At 40.5% G+C, this 23,456-nt stretch overlaps 1 protein-coding gene across 1 annotated transcript in view; it reads left to right on the forward strand.

Moving 5' to 3' along the window:
* Positions 1-2,556, forward strand: part of LOC126354083 (G patch domain-containing protein 1 homolog) — a 47,506-nt gene extending 44,950 nt beyond the window's left edge. Inside the window, exon 8 of the mRNA XM_050003463.1 lies at positions 1,437-2,556. Coding sequence (XP_049859420.1) covers positions 1,437-2,171 — 735 coding nt within the window. The 3' untranslated portion in view covers positions 2,172-2,556. The remainder of the gene's footprint in view (positions 1-1,436) is intronic.
* Positions 2,557-23,456: the final 20,900 nt, after the last annotated feature.

Genomic DNA, 23,456 nt, shown 5'->3' on the forward strand with positions numbered 1-23,456 from the left:
CATGTGCTGCTGCCAACTTCTGGATGTAGAGTGGCTAACGTGGTGTCACTAGTGTAGGACACCACATATAACATCTAAAATTTTCCTGCCCTGATTGACAGACAGTATGTTTCAGATGTCCGGTGAATAAATGGAGTCATCAGCCTGGCTGGACACTTCAAAGCGTATTGGCTTTTAAATACATTCTGACTGTTTCTGTTCTATAGCTGCAAATGGAGAACAATTAAGAATGTGACACTTTTTTGTCTTTATTTCAGTTAGTTTCTTTATTCCTTCTACATTCTGTCTCATGTTTGTATGATGTCCTTTGCTCACTTGCTCTTACCTCTCTTCTGTAGTGACATTTACCTTTCCATAGGGTGGTTTGGTGGCTCAGTAGTGAAGTGTAAGGCTATATATCCAAACATCTTTGGTTCACTCTGCAGTCAATCACACTATTTCTATATGTAAATTATCACTTGTTTTACGTTTGACAATGTTTCTTAGTGTGAAAGATGCAGAGTTGCACTGTAGTCAGATACTGTCTTAAATTATAGGTCCGCCTATAACTGGTTGAATCAGTCAGTTCAGATGTTGGAGGAAGGTAAGGACATACCACCTTCACCTAGAAAAAAACAACTGTGTTGTTCAAATCAGTCTTCAGATTGATGACAGCTTTACCTTTTTCAGCAGTGTCTTATGACCCAGGGAGTTTTTGCTGTGGAACAACCATTTCTGTAATAATACTCACCATTCATTTTTCTATTAATGCATTGTCACTCCATTTGTTTTTCTAATGATGATGCAGTGATTTGTAACACTTTGAAATAGTTAATTGTTTGTCCTATTGTCCTTACCGATTTATTCAAATCTGTTTCATACAGTTTAAGTTTTTCTAGTAAAATAAAGTACCCATACACATTGAATTTGTTTAATGTAGGTATCTTGTTAGACCATAAAGACCACTGTCAATGTTTGTGTGTTACATTTTCTTCAGCATTCATTCATTGTTCTGCTTAGATAGTGCACTGTAAAAGACATTATCAGCTAATTACATAAACAAAGAAAGTGAATGTATGGTTAGCCCTCTGTGTAAAGAGTTTGCAGTTCTGCACACGTATTGTCCATTGTTCATAATCATAAAACCATATATTTGTTATGAGATGAGGGATGGGGGAAGGGAGAGTATCGAGAGTCAGAAGAACATGAAAATTTTTGAAACAAATCATTTAATGCTTGTAGTTGCATTTCCATCAGTTGTTTGACATCTGACAAAATTGAGAAGTAGTTCTGATTAAGTTACTAGATAAGTTGAAGCTAATTTATTAATTCTGATTAGTCATCCCAAAATTGTCTTGGGCATAGACTTACTTGAAAGTGGTGCTTAAAGTATTGTTAATAATAGATATTGCCTCACTCAAACTTTTAGATACTTCACTCTCTTCTTTGCTGTTTAGGTGATGGACTTTGCTGATCCACCCTCAAAAATGGACCTGTACAAAGCTGTGTTCCTTAGCAGTAGTGAAGATGAATCAGCATCTGAAGATGAACATACTAATACAGATAAGTCACCTAGTCAGTCTGCAATTACTCAACACATTAAATTGGAGCCAGGCACCACAAGAGCAGCTGAAGAAATACCTGGTACTTCATTATTTGGAAGGTCATCTTTTGCAGCAACAGAACCATTGAAGCAGACACCAGCAAGTGCACTCAATATTTTGAGGAATACATCACCACCTCGAGGAATTTTTTCCAATCTAGACCTTGATGCAATTAATACTCAAATTAAGGAAAGAATGCAGGGAAAATCTTCTGATTTTAATATTGGACTAAACAGAACAGATTCTGACCCAGTACGATCCTCTGAAGACACTGTTAGTGCTGACGCAATATCAGGAGCAAAAACAACCACCGGAGGTAGCAAACCTGCACAGGCACCAGTAGATGATGACAGTGCAACCATGGAAAGTGCAATGTATGGACCCTCTCTACCAAGTACACCTGTTCCCCATATAACTAAAAATACAAAGCTAATATCAGAGTCTAATCTGACAGATGAACTGTCATCTTTCATTTGGGTTGAGAAGAAAAATAAAACTTCACGCAAAGAGAAACATAGGAAGGAACATAAAAAAGCTTCAAAACATAAGAAACATAAATCAAAAAAGCATAAGAAAAGTAAACATTAATTTAATGTATAATAGTAAATTTGTACATATATGTAAAGTAAATGTCGTGTTGATACCGGCCTATAATTACCGTATGATGATTTCCTGTTGCTCAATATTTTCATCTTTCATGGTACTGGTGTGTGTGTGTGTGTGTGTGTGTGTGTGTGTGTGTGTGTGTGTGTGTAAGGGGACACGTGTTGATTACTCATTTAAAATGTAATTAGTTTGTGTATGTGCTGTCTTGATACTAGACTATATTTGTAAATTGTAATAGTGTAGATACTGCAGGCAGAATTTGTATGTTTCAAGGAATGTATTACTGGTCTCTCACCTGAAATTAGTAAAATTTCTATCTGGAAAATTATTTTTAAAAAAGTAAATTAAAATAATATTTTGGCTCTGATTGACCACATATGTTTGAGTAAGAGTACAGTTATGCGGCACATAAAATTTTCTTTTTTTTTTAATGTGTTAATTACATCATGAACAGCAATCCTTGTGATAGCCCTTTGGATAGTTGCAACGTGTGTTAGTGGCAAGAAGTAATATGCAAACAAATGTGTCTAGGTCAATAATAAATATACATTTCTGTTTCAAAATTTGGTCCATTAGTTGCTGCCATAAATGACTTTAACTCACATTGAGATTTTATTGCTGTAACTCTTTTATACTGTTGATCTCATCTTATAAAAGGTGTTGTAACAACCTGGTCAACTGATATGAAACTGAATCCTCTCTTTTCTCATCATGTCTTCAGATTGCATTTCTATACATTTAGTTCCCATCTTTCCCCACATGTGCCTGATAGTGAAATGGAAGTGTTTTTTTTTTAAAGGTGCAGTGGCGATGTAAAGTAGATTGACATATTTGGCTGTCCCCCTGCATATGAACTGCTCTATTTGTTGATTATTGACACTTCTCAACCTGCTGAATATTGTGCCCAAAATGTGTTTAGATAGTGGGGGCGAGGACAAACATGACCTTCCAGCTACTAAATTGAGTAATGGAAGTATTGATGTGTGATCTATATCATTCTGACACAAAATACAAGAATGTTCAATTCATTCTACTTAAACTTCTCAACCAACAAAAGGGACTGATTACCAGCTTGTGGAGATTGGGCAAATGTATAATCCTTACTACTGCTGGCTTGTTATCTGTCATAGGTGTGGATCACACACCACCTCATTGTGCCCCACAGCTGTGCTAGCTGAATATAAATAGGTTACACTAGTGATTTTACAGTTGAAATTCTAAATGTGGGAAGTTTGCAAATTAAATGTAAGCAAAACTGATTTATAATGGTAGACAAGAGTGATATTTAAGTTTTGATGAACTGATTATTTATTCATCAGTGAAAAAAACAAGAAGTGGAATGGTAGCCTCACAAAAAGAAAGCAAACATAGCATCAAATAAATTCATTAGTATAATCGCATGGCAAGTATATATTACTTGAGAAATACAAATACAATATAACACAATATGTATGTAATTAAAAAATTTACAGATGTATTATTTATATTATTTGTCACATCTGCCCAAGAAAGACCCAAGAAATCCAAGGGTTTCCATTGTATGAGTTTTGAGGGCGTTCTTCCACCATGTGTGTGACAGCGTGTCTCGGAAACCCACTGGTGCTCTCTCAAGTGATAATCTTTCCCCATCTGTATGGTAGGTCACTGCATCTCCCATGGTTCTTGATCCTGTTAAATGTACTCCAGGTCCTGTGAGGCAGATCAAGTTCCCATGGTTTGCTGTTGGCATGGAGAAAACTCTGGAGCTCTGGTGGTGTATTTTTATACCATTCTCACCTCCCAAGTTTCATGCAGATTGAAGTTATTGTCCGCCAGGTGCTATGTGTTCTGAGTGGGAGATTTCTGAAGTGGAGTCAGTTGATTCGGATACTAGGTATGTCCTCATCAATTGACAGCTGCTGGTTGTTGCAGATTTTCTTATATTTGCTGAGAAGATTATTGTAACAGTCCACATTGTTTCAGTTGTGTATCTACCAAACTTGTGCAGCTGCTTAGTCATCAGTCACACCTACCAGTCCGATAATTCACATTAAAGTTTGTGTATATGTGATTCAAGTGCTGGCAGATTCCCTCCATCAACTATTTATTGTAAATGCCTGTAATATAAAGTCTCATTGTCCACTAACTATTCATAAACTGTTAACAAATACATACAGTTAGTAACTCATTAAATCAAAATCTCCAAGCTGCGCAGTCTGACACTCGTATAATGTAAAGAGTTCCAACTGACTGCCAGAGTCTAAGTTCACACTCCTAGCGATTCTGTAAGCACCACAAAAGTTAAAGTATCGAGTGACTGCTTTGGTACTAGTCACTTGAATACCACAAATCACACACACAAATACACATTACTATATCGCCGTCTCAGAAGAGTGTGTCCTTAGTGCATTTGCTTGTGATCTTTTATCCCACATAACCAAACCAAACTACAAAAGCTTCAATAACTTTCACAAAATGGTCCACTGTAGTGATTTATATGCTATAAATACATGATGAGAGTAGCTCCTGTCTTCGGCAGTCACTTTCCAGCCTCAGAGAATAACTGAAGCCTACTAGTTCATTTATGAACAATGGAATTGGACATCCTGTGCACATACTCTTAACACTTATTACAAGGAAAACATATTTAACTACATGAATACAAGTTAACATGGGCCATTCAATATGCTCTTTTCAATGGTAATTTCAGAAAATGCGTAGGTTACACCAGTTATGAATGACTTGCATCTTTATTTATGGCCAAATGAATATTTAGTAAATTAAGTAAGATATCAAACTAAGAACTATATGTATGACATGTGAAAAAATAGGCCACAGTTATAGATACAACATACTGCATTCATGAGGAGTATACTTTTGGAGAATTTAATGTGTCGCATATTTGCAGAATTGGCTGTAATTAAAATTGCTGTAATTTAGGCTATGTATTATATAGCGATGCGAGACAATCAGTGGCTATAGCTGAGTTCCGTAGGTGTTGTCTGACACCTTGACTATAATTATCTCTCATTGTGTTTACTAATTATTAATTTTGGAAGAGTTATCTGATAATTTTCTTATAATTGTGCTGACACAACTTCTGTGATTTGTGTTGTATAATTATCATCATTCAAGTGGCATTACATCCGCATTACAGTTGTGATCACCTTTCTGTATTTAGATTTATGATAAGACATTCCTATTACTTACTACTTAATTTATGAATTATTGGCTATAGCCATTTATCCTACAAGTTGTAAAGTCTGCCATGTTTGTTGTGCTCATCTTTGACTATACTCCAGCTGATTTTTGTTCCACTCCAGTCTTTCATGAAGCCCAGTCAACATCAAAAACAAAACTACTGGTATGCTGGCCGGTCCTGCCCGCTGACAATTCCTCCCTTTGTCCTGTGATAGCTTGGCTTCTTCTTACAGACCGTTCTATAATTCGCAAGATCCCTGAAACACTATTGTCACTGTGTTTAATGCTGAGCAAATGAGCTGTCTGAAATGTATCAAATGTGTACTGATCTTTGTTCAATTCCCGTAATTGGAATATGATGTCACAAAACAAAATGAAAAAAATCTCCTCTACTTTTCAACAGTTTCTGTAATTTTCTACACTTTTTCCAGTATATGGGAAGTTTTTCATTTGGCGAGCTGTCGAAATTATTGTAAAATGAACATAAACGGTTACCAAAAAGCTGCTCCATCTGCTATTTGATTTAGAATGGGTGTCTTTCTAGGCATCCCGTAATAGGAAATTAAATGATGCAAAATAAGGACTGTAGGTTTGCAGACAGTCCAGTGCACTTACATCAATCTCTACCATGTCTTCACTGCAATATGGAGCTAGTGCTTGTATGCAGATGCAACAGGGGCTCTTCACTTTTGAATCAACAGTCTGGCCAGACTATTTACATAAGTCTGCAGTTGTAGGTAGCATTAACAAATATCTATAAAGATCCAGAAAATTGTTTCCAGTATTTTGTCTGCTGACAAACAAGCAGTGTCCAATGAAGGCAAAAGCTTCTCTTTTCTGTTTTTTCATTACTCCACACTGGCTCTTTCATTTCTGCTATTCATTTATTTTCATAAGTGGCAATGTATTGCAGAAACTTGTCTGCTCTACTTGTAGTGTGCAAGAAAAACATTGTGTGTTTGGAAGTCTCCGCTTCCACAATGGGGTCTGTTAAGTTGTGTCTTTGTTGGGACCATTAGTTAGCAAAGCTCCTCAAGTGGATTTTCAGAACATGATACATTGTGCCTCCAGAAACTCCAAGTTGTCAACTGTTTCAGTTTTTGCTTCCACAATCACCTTGGCTATCCAAGCACACTCTCCATCTGATTCAAATCCTCAAGTTATTGCACACCACCAAGTAGCTTCCCTGTTCATTTACCTACAATTGTGGTTGACGTCCTCATTAACATTAATTTGAAGAGAGAGTTCTCAGGACTTATTTTAGTGCAGGGCACCAAAGACCAAACATGTCTGTACAAACAGACCTGTGTCTCAAGACATGAGCTTTGCCATCACACCAGCAGTCAGAACCATGATGACACAGCACACATGCTCGATATGGTAAAGTATCGCTCAGCTCTGGCAGTGTAGGGATTCTCGATGTCGACTCCTTACTCAGCTCTGCTTTTGATTCAATTATCTTTAGACTTACATGCCAACTTTAATTTTATAATGCACATTCATTGCTGGTTAGAAAACGCGTATTCATTCTTGAATGAGAAGTAGGAAACCTGTTAAGTCACTCCATTCCTTTTCCCTTGCATTAAAAACACAAAAAAACTCTTGTTTATGTTCACCACTCAGTCAGCAGTGTTGCTGAAACATGTTCAGTGTGCTTTTTTTGTTTGTTCAAAATGTAAGTACATGATTCTTAGTGGTTTGAGAGTCACCAACTGAATTTTGCACAAGTATTTTGGTCAGATGCATAATTTTTGTAGAAAGAGATTATTTATTTGCCAAGATTCCCAACCTTGGGTTGAATGTCACAGGGCTACCTTATTTCTTGCATTATGCAGTATCTGTTGTCTAATTTTGTTAGCCATTTAACTTAAGGGAAGTAGAGTGGCGTTTAACATACATGCACCTGGTTTGGAAAAGAAAATGAGTAAACAAACACTTGAAGGGGGTCTTGCAACTGTTCCCTTCTGAGACCATGCAGAAAATAGGGAAAAAAAGTAGAGAAGCCCAGCACTTGTTAATCAGCAGCTTTGCAGTATTTACTATTTTTTTCTCTCTTTGTCATTTTACTCCCATTCATCCTCTTGATTTGGTAAATTTGTGGAAGACATAATTTTTATCAAAACTTTCCTTAACCCTTTATTAATGCAGTAGCCACCAGAAAGATCGCAGGAGGCGCACATCGGCATGGCGCGTCACGGACAGTAGTTGCTGCAAGTAAAGTCCTGTTCACCAGAGGGCACGCAAGAATTTGGGTGCGCCCTCGCCGGCGAAACAACTCAGGCAGCACAGGCCATGCCCAGTGAGTTTACATCAGGCATGCCTAGCTGACAGTTCCCGGTCTACACTAGGTGAAGTGTGACAGAAACGTGAATCGTGTTACTACACAATTGGCGACGAGCAGGGTCGTTCTTTCGCGTGTTGCGCCGTTGTTCTGGTTTCGCAGCTTATCCACGGCATGGAGGATTTAGTGCGGGTTTTGGTTGAGCAGCAGACGGAGCTCATTGCAACCATGAAACAAGGGCTTCCGGCATTGCTCTCCGCGCAGTCTGCTCTGGCGCCGTTCCCTTCTCCCTTTCCCCCGTATGACGAGACGGCGGAGGATGGCCTTCAGCAGCATTTCCAGGTGTTTCATGTTGCCGATGCATGTATGTCATGCTCTTTTCTTGTCTTGGATATCTCCCTCACTGTATAAAGTTTTGTGGCAGCTAGTGCTGTTGCAGAACCCTCGTCCTTGTCTTTTGATGCATTGTGTTCATTGCTGTCTTCATATTATCGCCGCTGCACGCATGTTGTGGCGGCTAGGGTCGAGTTCTACCTATGCAAGAAACAGCCCCATCAGTCTTAGCGGGCGTGGGCCGCTACCCTGCATGGTCTTTGTCACAAGTGTCATTTTGTCACGGGGCAGTTGCGAGAGTCATATGCCCACATTATGGTGCGCGACGTCATTGTTCATTTCGTGTGCGACGTCATTGTTCATTCGGCCCCTGATAGGGAGGTCCAGCAACGTGCCCTGCAGTTAGAAAACCCTTCCCTTGAGGAAGTCCTGTCCATTGCTCAAACGCATGAAGTCTCTCACGTCGCAGGTCAACAGCTAGAAGCGTGGTGCGACGTCGCGGCAGTTCAGGGCGGTGCGGCCGTGTCCACTGCGTCCGGGGTGTACGACGTGCCGCTCCCGCACAGAACGTAAACAGAGTTCCGGCCGCCGGCCCCTGTTACCGTCCTGTGTGTCGTGCTACATACATCACGATCGGTCAGAGTGCCCCCAGTGTTGGGCCGTTTGTCACAAATGCAATAAAAAAGGACACATTGCTAAAGTTTGCCACTCAGCCTCAAAAGAATCGAAGGAAGCAGGTACAGAGGACATGGACATTGACATTCAGGAAGTTTCATCGGGCCAGGCTCACGATGCATCAGCACACAAACTCTTTATTGAGGTGTCGGTTCAGTCGCGCCGATTACAACTGCAAGTAGATATGGGTGCAGCAGTCTCCTTGTTAAATGCACAAACTTACTCCGACCTTGGGTCGGCCCCATTGGCGCCAGTTTACCGGCGTCTACACGGTTATGGTAAACAGTTCATTCCCCTACTGGGTCAATTCACTACTGATGTGACTTACAAATCAGTCACTTGGCCTCTTACTTTTATTGTTGTCAGTGATGCGAGCTCCGCTAACCTTTTTGGGTTGGATGCCTTTCAAGCTTTCGGTTTTTCTATTGCAGACACCATACAGCTGGTCTCCAAAGACGTTCCCTATCAATCATTGGAATCTTTGATCTCTGACTTTAAGGATATCTTTGAGGAGGACTTGGGGAGTGTTTCAGACTTTGAACCTCACTTGACATTGAAGGCTTCGGCTCGCCCCCGTTTTCTATGCGCGAGGCAGATCCCCTTGGCTCTCTGCCCTCAGGTAAGAGCAGAGCTAGACCAGCTGACAGCCCTCAGGGTAGTTCTTCCCATTTCTTCTAGTGAGTGGGCTACACCCCTCATTATTGTCCAGAAAACCTTGGGAAAATTACGTCTTTGTGGCGATTTCAAGGCCACCATTAATTCTCAATTGGTGGTGGACACCTATCCATTGCCTCGTTCTGATGAATTGTTCTCCACCGTGGTGGGAGGCCAATATTCTTCGAAAATCGATCTTTCGGAGTCTTATCATCAGATACCACTTGATGAGGACTCCAAATGGCTGGCGGTCGTCAACACCCCGGTTGGCCTTTGGAATATGCAGTGCCCCGGCGATATTTCAGCGTTATCTTGAGCACGTCAAGTCAACAATCCCTCCTTGTATTAATTACCTGGACGACATAATTGTCACAGGCTGCAGCACGAAGGAACACTTGCACAACCTTCGAACCCTCTTTCTCAAATTCAGGTCCATGGGCCTGCATTGCAACCTGTGTAAGTCGAACTTCTTCCAACCTTCCATTGAGTATGTGGGCTACACTATCTCTCGGCATGGCGTCCAGCAGCTAGGAAGTTTGATCCAAGGTATTGTCGACCTTCCGCATCCTGCTTCGCTGAAGGAGTTACAAGCTTTTTTAGGCAAGGTTGCCTCTTACCACCAGTTCATTTCCAGGTCTTACACCATAGCCCACCCCCTGTACTGCCTTTTGATTGGTTGCCTGCATGCGAGCGAGCGTTCACCTCGTTGAAGGGCCTCCTTATGTCCTTGTTTGGCTACTTTTGACGCCAATAAGCCGTTGGTCCTGGCTACAGGTGCTTTGCAGTTTGGGGTGGGGGTGGTCCTGGCCCATCGCAATGCGGATGGCTCCGAGCAGCCACTGGCATTTGCGTCTAAAACTCTGTCCCACACAGGCCCATTACTCCCAGATGGAAAACGAGGCTTTAGCCATTGCCTACCCTGTTACCAAGTTTCACCCTTTCTTGTATGGCACAAAGTTTCAGTTAATCACTGACCATAAGCCTTAATATCATTATTTGGCCCCACCTCTCAGATTCTGGATAGGGCGGCCCACAGACTACAGCGCTGGGCCTTGTTCCTCTCTAAGTACCATTATGACATTCATTTTCGCCCTACCGGACAGCATGCCAATGCAGATGCTCTTTCCCGTCTTCTGGTGGGCCCGGATCCTAAGTTCAATCGTGAGGAGATTATGTGTTTTCATTTGGATGTGGCATCCCGCCAAGCGGTTGATGGCTTCCCAATCACTATTTCTAGAGTCGCCAGGGAAACGGCAGCTGACCCGGTTCTCTGGCAAGTAGTTCGCCTCGTTCAGCAGGGGTGGTCGTCCCAACCTCCAGGTCGGTCCTCTGACCCTCTCGTAATTATTTTGTTGTACGAGACCACCTCTCAGTCTTGGAAGGCGTTCTTCTGTCTACCGATGGTACAGTTCCTCATGTGGTTGTTCCTGCAAGCTTGAGAAAGGAGGTCCTCACGTTATTACATGAGGGGCACTGGGGTGTTTCCCGTACTAAAACCTTGGCTCGCAGACATGTGTACTGGCGCAGTATTGACAGAGAAATTGAGCACTTGGTTCTCAGTGTGCGAGCCAACAGGCATCTCCCAGGTCAGCATTCGCTTCATGGCCGCCTGCAACCCAGGCATGGGAACGTGTTCACATAGATTTTGCAGGCCCGTTTCTCAATGGCTTTTAGCTCATTGTCATTGATGCTTATTCCCGATTCCCGTATGTAGTTCACTGTTCCTCAATCACTTCAGAAGTTGCAATTCAGGCACTAGCAAAAATCTTTTCTGTGGAAGGTCTGCCAGTCACCCCGGTATTGGACAATGGACCTCAGTTTATTTCGCAGACCTTCCAGGATTTTTGTAGGCGCTTCGGTATTCGGCACATTTGCTCTCCCCCCTTTCATCCACTTTCGAATGGGGAAGCCGAGTGCATGGTGCGCACATTTAAGATGCAGATCAAAAAGTATGTGCACCAATTTCCTGTGGAGGAGGCGTTGAAGTTTTTCCTAACGGCATACTGGACCACACCGATGGGAGAACGCAGCCCCGCAGAGCTCCTCTAAGGGCGCCAACCTAGGACTCTGCTGCACCTCCAACGTAGGACTCTGCTGCACCTCCTCCGGCCTGGTCCTTGACAGTCTTCGCAAAATGGGGTACCCGGCTTTCCACTGGGTGTGTCGGTCTGGGCACGTGGGTTTGGTCGCAATCCACGTTGGATACCAGTGGTGGTCCTGCGCCGCAAGGGCCGCTGGCTCTATACCTTGTAGGTGGGGGACCGGGAGGTATGTCATCACCAAAATGAGCTACGTCCACGTTTGGGCACCCACCCTCCGGCCCCTTGAGCTCCGGCTTCCCCATTGCCGGCACCCGTTTTGTTTTCTCAGGGGACACTACCGCGCCTTTCCCCTGTGACTCCGCCACACTGCGATGGTGCTCAGCCTTGTCGGCCTCCAGTAGCTCCAGCACCAGCATCGCCATTGTTAGAGATGCCTCGGCAAGAGCCAGCCCCCCTCGCAGGCCCAGTTTCTCAGGAGGCTGGTTCACCTGTGGTCGTCCCTTCCCCATCATCCCCACCACTGGGTCTTGCCCCCTCCCGAGGTGGACCGGGATCTGGAGTTCGACGGCTTGTTGCCCGTTCTGTCCCAGGCTCTGGTGGTGGGACGACGGGGGCCTCTTCATGTGGGTCACTTCCAACCGTATTCGAAGGTTCCGGCTCTAGGGTTAGCAGATCCCCCCGACTCCAGCCTACCAATGGACATGGAGGTCATTGCTACTGCACGACGCTCCACCTTCTGATGCAGTGGATCACAGAGGCTTCACCCCCTGAAGGAGGAGGAGTGCAGTAGCCACCAGAAAGACCGCGGGAGGCACACATTGGCATGGCGCGTCACGGACAGTAGTTGCTGCAAGTAAAGTCACATTCACGAGAGGGCATGCGAGAAATCGGCCGCACCCTCTGCCGGCGGAACAACAACAACTCAGGCAGCACAGGCCAAGCCTAGTGAGTTTACATCAGGCATTCCTAGCAGACAGTTCCCGGTCTACACTAGGTGAAGTGTGACGGAAAGTTGAATCGTGTTACTACAATTGCACAAGAACAGTAAAACTAAGAATTTTCCAGTAACAACTTTGGAATTACACTTCATAGTGCCCATGAATGAAAACTAGGTGATAATAAACTTTCTAGTATATATATTTTGGAAAATATCACTTTGTATGTTCAAATATACACTGCTCAAATACGGATGTAATGAGTACGTACATATTAGTTCGTATAAGGTACAAAATTTTTGGAGAACAGTGTTCAAAATTTATGGTACATGAACAAATTAAGACTTTAAAGGAAATTTTATTTATTTAAAAAATGAAAATAAAAAACATTATAAAAGTTGGGTATACATCAGTTCACTACCTTGCAATTACATATTTCCAGAATGTATACATTGTGAAAATTGTAGAAACAATTTCTATCTGGTACAAAACACAAATAGGTGTCACATTTGGTACGCATTACTTTTGTTATTTTTTGACATTTGTTATATTTACATCTGGCAGATTTTTCACAGTAGTCAGCATTTGCTGTATTTGTCTACCTTCTCTTTTTGGTGCCACTGCCTGGTGAGCTATCCAGCGATTGTCTCTTGGATGGTTTTCCTGACCAGCATAAGGATTCAGCAATATCAAGCTTGAAATCAAACAAAGCCATCTGGGTTTTCTCTTCAATACTACTTTCATGACAGGCTCTCTTGTAAAGTAGCCAAGCAACAACACAACTCATGTCCAGTAAATGGAAGAACAGTCTCATGTAATATTTCTTTGACCTGATTTTCATTCTGTAGAGCTGTAATAAGGAGTCAATAGTGTCAACACCTCCCATAATCTTGTTGTACTCCTTCACAGTCTTTGGGCATTGTATTTGGATATGTTGCTTTGTTTTTTTTGTCATATCTTGCAACCTGGCTTTCTGGTTATGTACCTGAAAAGGTGCCCAGAAGGCTGACACACATGTTGTCTTGCCATTTCACAAGAATCAGGTCATATCCAGAAACTGATGCAGTGGATTCGACATATGTGCTTCTTCCCTGCTTTTTCATTTCAGCATCAGATGGCATCTTATTGTTTCTCACTCTATTCAACTGACTGTTCCCGGACTGTGAATACCACATTTTACCAACTCAACTTGAAGCTCTGGACTGCAGAACTAGTTATCATAGAACAGTTTATGATTTTTGTACTTTGGTATTCTTTCAGCCAATCTAAGCACTACATTTCCATTGGTGTTAACATTAGGGAGATGACTGGGTTGATTGACGGGTCCAGAATAGACTTCAAAATCTTAAATAATACCACTGGCACCTGCTACGCAATATGTTTTGTAGCTCCACTTCTTTGGTTTCTTGGATTATACTGTTTCAAGCTATTGTGACCTTTGAACGGCACAATTTGTTCGTCCACTGCAAGGTGTTCTTCAATTGGTATTTTTGATAAATTTTTTCGCAGCATCTCGCTTACCGTTCTAACCTTGAACAGTCTGTCAGGTGCAGAATATTGCTGAGTATTGTCAGCAAAATCTAAATATCTCTTTATTTGTTCCCATCTGCGTAGCATCATTACATCAGACACTTGTTTCACACCACATTTCTTGTTCCAGTATCTTCTGTTCCCAGGTATAGCAATCAATGACATGTAGGATGCAATACCAATAAATTGTTCAATTTCAGTCTACGGTAACACTGAAGGTGTTGGCCACATCACACTGCTTCGAATACAGATTGGTTTGATGACATATGTAGTCAATGATACTTGAGTCAAAAATCTTTTTGAAGTACTTTAGTGGTGAAAATACTTCTGTAGATGGTGGAATTTCTCCAGTCCAAACAGGAGAAGGAAATACAGATTTTACAGTATTACTCTTCCAAAGAAGGTTCAATTTCGGCACATTACAACGAGATGGAGATTCTGCCTGAGGAAGATTATCACCAACTTCAGGTTCAACTGTCTGCTCTGTGATTGAAAGACAAGGCACTCCCACTTCATCTGGCTCATCAGTTTTCTTTACTGCTTCTACTGTCACATGATTGTGAGCCTGAAAAGTAGAGTGTGAATTACTTGTCATCAGAAACTGGACAAGGGGTGGTGCTGGGAAACTATATAAAGCTGACCAGGCTACAATGCTGGCCTAAGTCACAGACACAATTTTTTAGATAAAAAGCATGGAACACATTTGAGACATCAACAATGATATATTGTCACGAGAAAAAGAACACACATGAAAAGAACAGTAAAGAGTTATATATTAGAGCAGTAAATGTTGCCACTCTAGCGAAAATCCAATCAAGTTCTCATATTGAAGTAACTGTTTACATGATTTTTTAATGAAAATTGCTAGTGAATTTCTAACTCACCTGTAAGCCGTTCAGGAATGTAGGTTTTATGCAGATCACTGTCAAAACAGTCCTTGTCACTGCTTTATGGAGGAATATAGCTTCCCCCTTGTCTTTTTCTGTAAAATAAACTGGTATCCATGTTCCCTTCACATATTGTCCACATTTTCCTTTATTGCACACTGTTCATTCAAATACACACGCACAAAAGTTTGTATAAAAAGCAAAGAAACAATTATTTCGAAAGAAACAATACGTTTATAGCTTTTGTAGATTCTTCCAATAGAAACATGGTGAAAGAAAAGCTCAAAAGACACATCACTCATGAATAAATAAATTCCAACAATCGCATGCCTGGAGGCCCACAGCCTTCTAGACATACCAACAGTTCTGCGAACTTTTACTCAACTACCGTAAGCAGATGCTGTCCTCTGACATGATAAGCAAAAAACACAGATGTATACCTGCGTATACACTGCACGTCAGTAGCACAGTTACGTTACATGAGTTCTGAAAATATGTATATTTAAATATACACAGTGCAACAGAGGATTAACCAACTACATATTTGTGAACTCTTTGGTGTACTTCTCTTAGAATTAGTACCTTTACCACGTTTTGCTCCCTGTTGGCTGTTTCTGTAGACTTTTCTTATAAACCATTTCAGAAAGATAATTCTTTCTGTTCAAGTCCTTATTTGTGAAATATAAGCACATTTCCTAAAACAAGAGAGAAGAGATTGTAGCAGCAGATACAAAGAAACAGCACCTGGTGTTCACTGTAAATCTGCCATATACCTCCTGTGTGAATAACTTGCTTCAGAATGGTTCTCCACTTAAAAATTGTTGACTGCACTTACTGTCTCCACAATCCTTGGCCTGAACATAAATCAACTTCCACTATGGCACATCTGCATTACAGCAAATTAGATAGACTGTTAAAAAAGTTGCATGTAAATTTTTGTTTAATATAATTATAAACTGTTTCCTGAATGAAACTTCCTGGCAGATTAAAACTGTGTGCCCGACCGAGACTCGAACTCGGGACCCTTGCCTTTCGCAGGCAAGTGCTCTACCATCTGAGCTACCGAAGCACAACTCACGCCCTGTACTCACAGCTTTACTTCTGCCAATATCTCATCTCCTACCTTCCAAACTTTACAGAAGCTCTCCTGCAAAGCTGTGAGTACCGGGTGTCAGTCGTGCTTCGGTAGCTCAGATGGTAGAGCACTTGCCCGCAAAAGGCAAAGGTCCCGAGTTCGAGTCTCGGTCGGGCACACAGTTTTAATCTGCCAGGAAGTTTCATATCAGCGCACACTCCGCTACAGAGTGAAAATCTCATTCTGTTTCCTGAATATTTAACATTAGCATCTATATTTGCACAATGGGCAATTCAAATTGGGCCAAAATTTGACTGAAAGCCTCAGTAGCATTTGATTTGTCAACTATCTATGTGGTCACCACCAAATTTCTCACTGACCCCTCCTCAAAAATGTGTTGGTGAACTTCAGGGTGACAGGTGACAAGGTCTCTACAGATTAACAAAAATTTGAATCAGATAAGGTTAAGGGAAAAATTCAGCCATGTTATTTCCAAAGAAATCATTCTAGCATTCATCTTAACCAAATTATGGAAATCATGGAAAACCTGTAATGGGATGGCTGGACAAGGATCATAACTCACAACTCCTGAATAAAGTTCCAGTATTTTAACCACTGTGGAAGCTTCTTGATCATTATGCCCAACACATTCATACACAAGAAATTTTATAATTATACATTGCACATCATGCAAGTGGCACCTCCTCTCGCTTCTTGGAATCCACAAAATGTAGTTATGCAGACAACAAACTTATTGTGGGCTACCTTTCATTCTTTCTTACAAATCTGTCAGTGGAGGGAAGTGTGCCTCTGTAGCGCAGCGGTAGTGTTACCACCTACCACGCAAGGGGGCCAGGTTTGATTGCCGGCAGGGGACTGGGTGTTGTGTGTCCTTCATCATAATTTTGATCATCACCGATATGCAAGTTGCCGAAGTGGCGTCAACTAAAATGACTTGCAATACGGTGGCCGAACCCCGAAAGGGGATATCCCGGCCATTAAATGCCATAGGATCACTTCATTTCTTTTTACTGGAGGGAAGGTTCTTTTATATTTTACCCTGATCCTTGACCCAGAGTTTTTCACATCTGTCTACTAGATCTCATATTTGTGAGGCTGAGAGAGGTGGTGCAATGGTTAAGACACTGAGCTCACGGGAGAGCAGTTCAGACTCCTATCCAGTCATCTAGTTTAAGGTTTTCTGTAGTTTCACTAAACTGCTTATAGGAAATATCAGGAAATCCTATCTGAAAAGGCTATGTCTTATTCCTGTCTCAGCGTAATCCAATTTGAACTTGTATGCTGTGTCCCAGGACATCAGTGTTGGTCTGATGTTAAACACTAATCTTCCATTTCCTTAAACACTGTTCTTCTAAAAGGTTCCAAGACTGATTTTATTCCTGGCGTATAAATGACATCAATGCAGTAGCTATGGTGGTAGCTGGAACTAACAGGTATGAAAACAGATGTGCATTCAATCAGACAGTTGTGAACAGGTGACATTAGGTCAAGTAGAGATGTAGGCATGGTGAAATACTCATTTAGATCCTCAGTGGAACTAAGAGGTTCATCTGCAGATTGAGGTATGCCTATTCCTAGACCTTGTCGATTTTTGCACAAGACAGATGGTCATTGAAAGTCTTCAGTTAATGAGTGGTTGTACCTGAGTTTTGTATTTCACACTGACTGACTAACTCATTTGCATAGTTGCGTGTAGGACCGATGATATCCAAGAGGTGGGGTGCCATTTGCATTTCCTGTGTGATGCATCTCTGATGCTCAATAAGGTGTTTGATTTGATAGGTAAACCATGGTGCAGATTTTCTTATGACTCATAGTTTTTATCAGAGCATGTTTAGCATATAAATTACTGAGTCTCTCAGTGCAATTAGACACTTTAAAATTTATGTCAAAGTTACTTCTTGTCATTCCCTGCCAAGAGATACCACAGGCATCAGCTTTAAACTCAGACATCTTCCAGTGCTTAAGATCTCTAAAAGTGGCTACTTGTGTTTTGTTCTTTGGACATCACAATGAGTAAGTCATGAACATTGCATCATGAGCAGATACCCAGGTGCAGAGATTCGATCAACGTGAATTACTCCGTTTGGAGCCTTGATTGTGAAAATATCTATGGAGATATGAGTGTCTGCTGTATGATGAATTGTCTCAAGTAGAAGCAGTGTAATATTTGAGCAGGAAAGTATATGCTTGAATTTTGAAACTGAAGAACTGTTGTGTAGAAAATTTTTGTTCAGCTACAATTATGTATTCGTACTAAGATTCAAGACATGGGAGTGTGCATTCAAAGCTAGAGAGCTATCCAGTTTTGAGTGGATTTTATATCACACAGATAAGATTCTTTCTGTTGGGATGCTTAATTTCAATGAACATGTATTCACGATGATTGTCCTCACTTTTGGATGTGAATATGACACTGGGGAGTAAGTTTGCATGTATATATGCTGCCACCTCATCCAATATACCTGTCAAGTCTCAGAAGAACATAGCCATTGAGGCTTACAGAAATGGAAGTGTTACTCGGCTTTAGCTTTGTCTCCAACAGGAGTATGACATTAAAGCTGACCTGAAATATTCATCTGAACTCAGTCAAGTGGGCTGTGGAAGGCTGCACATTTGCATGCAGGATTTGTAGCATACAACCATTGCAAATCACTTCCACTGTAATGAGCAAGTAGGGACAGCGGTTGCCCTGGACTCTGGCATAGCTAGTGACTTGCAGTATATGGGGGGAATTGAGGGAGGAAGAGGGTCCCATAAGCAGGTAAGGGCACTGAAGGAAGCATGGAGTTCCAAGATCAGTCACATTTCCCTAGTACTAAGTGCAGTAAATGACACAAAGCGGAGTAGGAAGCAGAGAGTATTTATTATGAGGGAATATGACTGAGAATAGTGACAATTTCAGAAAAAAATTACCCTCTTTATTAAAGGATGAAAAGTGGTTAGTGTACTGTGCTGTTGGGTTGTGTTGTTTTTGGGGGAGGAGACCAGACAGCAAGGTCATCGGTCTCATCGGATTAGGGAAAGACGGGAAAGGAAGTCACCCGTGCCCTGTCAAAGGAACCATCCTGGCATTTGCCTGGAGCGATTTAGGGAAATCACGGAAAACATAAATCAGGATGGCCGGACGTGGGATTGAACCATCGTCCTCCCAAATGTACTGTGCAGTTCAAAGTGAAAAGAGAGAAGCAGATGATTTATAAGGCCAATGCCAGCAGAGAAAAATAGGTTTAATAACTACAAGATTAATGCAAAAAGCTAACAATTAAATTGGACATTACTAAAACAGCACCAAGTGCAATTTTGTTCTTGGCAGTTTAAACCAAGAAGATGAGTAAGTAATGTAACCAAGGAAAGAGTAATAATTAGAGTGTTACTATTGCACACAAGGTAGAGAATTTTGCAGGAAAATAGTTAGTGTTAACAGTAAATAAAATTAAGCAATAGGGCAGATAAGGATAATATGTGAAGGCACTAGTACAAAGATAATTATAGAGTTACAATTAAAACAACAATATGCAAAGGCACAGATAAAAAGTTAATTACAAAATCCATACACTTTCAAAATAGTATTTAGAGTGCAAGCATCTGTTTTGAGCAAGTATCTATTTTTGGTGTACAGGGATAATATTTTTAGAAAAATGTATAAATTTTAAAGTTTGTCACACACATAACTGAAAATGAAATTAATTAGAAAAACAGTTATAGGAAATAAAATAACAACAGCAATAAAAATATAATAATAATAATAATAATAATAAAGAGAAGAGAGAGATTTTATTCTCTTTAATAAGAACATTTTTAACGGAATATTTGCTTCTGCAAAAACTTACAGTTTTATCTGACAGTCTTTGCTTATTTTTTCGTTTTGATTCTATTTAAGCTTTTAGGAAATGATGGTTTCTCTTGAGAAGCAGCTTGTTTCTCTGATTTGAGGTGCCTCTTCGCATTATTTTCATTTTCCCACCCAGTTTGATAACTACAAAATCGGCATAACACTAACTTCTGAAGTGTAGTCTATAAGCCCCATTTAGTACACAAGTTTTGTGGATGTGAACTGATGAATTTTCTTTGGATTTTTCTCAGTAATGATAATTTTATGTCGTGTATTGGAGAAACATTAATTTGCTCTTATAAGGTCAGAATTCTTCTGAAATACTGATTTTATTTGTTTCATATTTTCTGTGTCATCTGGGATCTATATTTCCATGCTTTTTATGGGTGCAACATTCATGTATCTTGATGACTGAAGAAGTGTTAGGAATTGTTGTGTATTTTTTCAACTTCCAATTGGATGTATTGAGGAGATCGTATCTGCAGTTGATGAGCTCACTACATACACTGATAGTATTAGGGAGTAATTTGAAATGTAATTTTATTTGGGTAATCAAAAGTTAGTGTTTGAAACAGTCTTTCTGTTGTGCCTATCTGTGACTCATCAGCTACCTTTTCCTAATATTGTTACATTTCACCCTGAATTTTCCATTATTTAATTTTTAGATCTCTAAATTACATTGTGATATTTTGGCTGTTTTTTATATATTTTTCTATGATACATATTTTCTTGGGCATTTCCATTTTTGCTGATTCTAGATGTTACTGAAAAGAGATTTTGAGTTCCAGTCTTTATTGTCTTGATAATTACGTAAGTGCTTTATTGATGTTTAGTAAGAGGTTTTGTGGATAATTCATTTTTAAGTTGTTCTGGACATGTGAGGTGTTTTGGTCAACTTGGTGTTGTGTGAGACTATTTTGAGACTGTTGGTTGGATTTTGGTGGTGCTACTAATCAATGCATTATGGAGAAACCTACAGTCAGTCAGAGAGAGACCAGGACAGCACATTTTTGAAAAGTAAGGAAAGAAGAGAGAAATTAAGTGTTGTGGAATATTCTGATTCAGAGTTCTTGTCACTGCTGCTACTGAGGGGAGTGACAATGCAATTAATAGTGGTTCTGTTATTAAGGCTACTAACCAAGTAGTGTGTGCTGCACCCAGTAATGTTAAGACTGAAATTCAGTAAACATGCACTGTTGTTATGAATGAGAGAGAGGTCGTACTTGAGGTAGTTCAGACACATGTGTGGTTATGTTTGTGTGCTAGCACATCCTTCTTCTGCTTCTCTAGCTTGTCATGTTCTGATTTAAGAACGGAATAGCTGTTCAGTTTCTGCATTTACTTTTGACCAAGGTTTTCTAAATGAATTGGTGGCATCCTTAGGTGAGAGATTAGAAAATGGATTGGAAGATAGCAATAGACAGCAAAGTCAAGAACTGAAGAGCACAATTTGAAAAAAATAGAAGCTAATAACAGAGTACAGTTTGAATAGCTGAGGGAGGATAGCAGGATTAGTGTACAGGTACTTAGTGAGAAATAGTAATCTAATATAACAGAACTTGAGACTGATATGTGAGGACTTAATGAGAAAATAGAAAATAGTGTGAAGGATTTTGGTGAGAAGTCAGGGGATAGTATAGACATAGTACAAGAAAAATAACTGGGAAAATAGAGGCTACTGTTGCTACTTTACAAGGACAAATCCATAGTTTAGAACAAATTATGTATTTGTTAGTGAAGACGTTACAAGAAATTTAAATATCCTGCATACAAGTTAAGGGAAGAATTGCACACAGTTTAATGAGAGGATTTCAGATGTTGAAGGTAATCTTGCTACTACTGAGCAAGATCAAATTAAATTTCAAAAGGTTATTAGTGAATGAAGGAAACAACTACAGAATGATTTTCAAAATTTCGGGAAGGAATGTGAAAAGAATTTGGGAAGGATAGACTGCTACTCACCATCTACGGGAAATGTTAAGTTGCAGACAGACACAACTATACATTTGATCTTTCAGCTTAAAGGCCTTGTTCTAAAGTAGAAAGCACACAACCTCAAGTCAAACACGAATGACCGCTGTTGGAGACACAGATAGTGATCAGATGCAAATTTGTGTGTGTTTTCTACTTTAGAAGACATCCTTTTGACCAAAAGCTCAAATGCATAGTGGTGCCTGTCTGCAATCAACTCAGTCTCCTTTATATGGTGACTAGAGTCTATACTTTTCACGATATTGTCATTATTACATTATGGATCTTCTGTTGTTAGAAGAATAAAACAGATTTACTAGATAGACTTAAGGCAATCCTAGTCAGGAACGTATTATTCAGATTTAGGAACAGGAGAATGTTGAGGAGTTGAAGATTAGTTCAGAAAAGGAAATAGCAGAATGTAGGGAAAAAAGTACATGAATTGGGAACCTCTGTTGCACAGTTAGTGGTTAATCCTGAGCAGAGGCTCTAGTGGTAAAGTACCTGTTAGTGTAAGAAGTAAGACCATTGTGAAGATTTAAAGAGAGGCAGAGTGATTGTTAGGGAAGGGAGTTAAGATAGCTATTAAATGAGAGATTATCAAAGACTGAAGGGAATTTAAGTGATGTGTTGGTGAAGATCACTGCTATAGTAGGAGTCATGACAATGTAAATTCACTTCATGAAGATGACCCATAACCTGTATCTCAGAGGATGATGCCCTATCATAGTTTTAGGAATTTCGGTCAGAGAATGTATGTTGTGAAGGGATGTCTGTTTTTGATTATAATCATTTCATACCTGTCTTGAAGTTTCAAGTACTTAGAAATACGACAAATAGTATTCATCCTTGTGCTTGTTTGGAGCATCTGATTTTTCACTTCTACCAGCTTAGCCTCCTAGTCACAACATTGCATTTGTATGTGGTTACATGGAAGGTGAATCTGCAGTTACCGTGCATAGACTGATTAGAAATTGTGAATCTCATAACGAGTTTAGGTGCTTGTTCCTATCTGCATGTAGGTCTGACAAGGAACCCCTTGAGCACAAGGTTGCAAGTTCAGCCTTTCAAAAGGCTCGTTTGATACTGTAGTGTTAACAATTATGACAGGAAAAATATTAGCTACTAATGACTCACCATGTGCATCAGAAAATGAGTGTATGGGAAGTGCAGAGATCAACCTTCTATGGGATGTATGTATTACACTTCACAAAATGGACATCATCGACATTCAAGAAATGTTCAAAAGAATGCATTAACTTGCACCATGAACTCTGAATGGAAAATGGCACACCACAGTGATCACAAGGTTTGCACCACCAAGATTGAAAGTGAACTGCTTGGGACTTAGAAACCGTGCAGGACATTCAACTAGGTAGTCACTTTAAAGAATGTATACAGGATCAAACTGGTGTAAGGGGTGATGAGAAGTGATGGATTGTGATGGCATACAGCCGAATGCAAAACATGGAGCCTATCCTGAAACTGGCTATCCTTTAAGGCACAGCTGCAGATAGTGTGATAATATATTTTACAGGCATGGAAAAAACAAATATCCAGAGGCTGAATTTGTTCGGTGATTCCACGTGGTATGAATTGCAATGTGACACACTTTTCAGGAGGTATTACTTTACATGTGTCAAGGGCCTTATCGACCATATGCCTGCTCTACGAGCCTCTTCCACTTCAGTTTGTCCAATGCACTGTTTGTCCAGTTGCTGTTGCTGTTCATCCTAGTTGTGTCCTTCCGAATGTTATCCCGCCATCTGATTTTGGGTCTCCCTCTTCCTCTCGTTCCATCTATTGTTCAGCTGAATGCCATTCTAGGTAGTCTATTCTCTGTCGTTC

This window comes from Schistocerca gregaria, chromosome 3, assembly GCF_023897955.1.
Source record: "Schistocerca gregaria isolate iqSchGreg1 chromosome 3, iqSchGreg1.2, whole genome shotgun sequence".
In the NCBI taxonomy this organism is placed as follows: domain Eukaryota; kingdom Metazoa; phylum Arthropoda; class Insecta; order Orthoptera; family Acrididae; genus Schistocerca; species Schistocerca gregaria.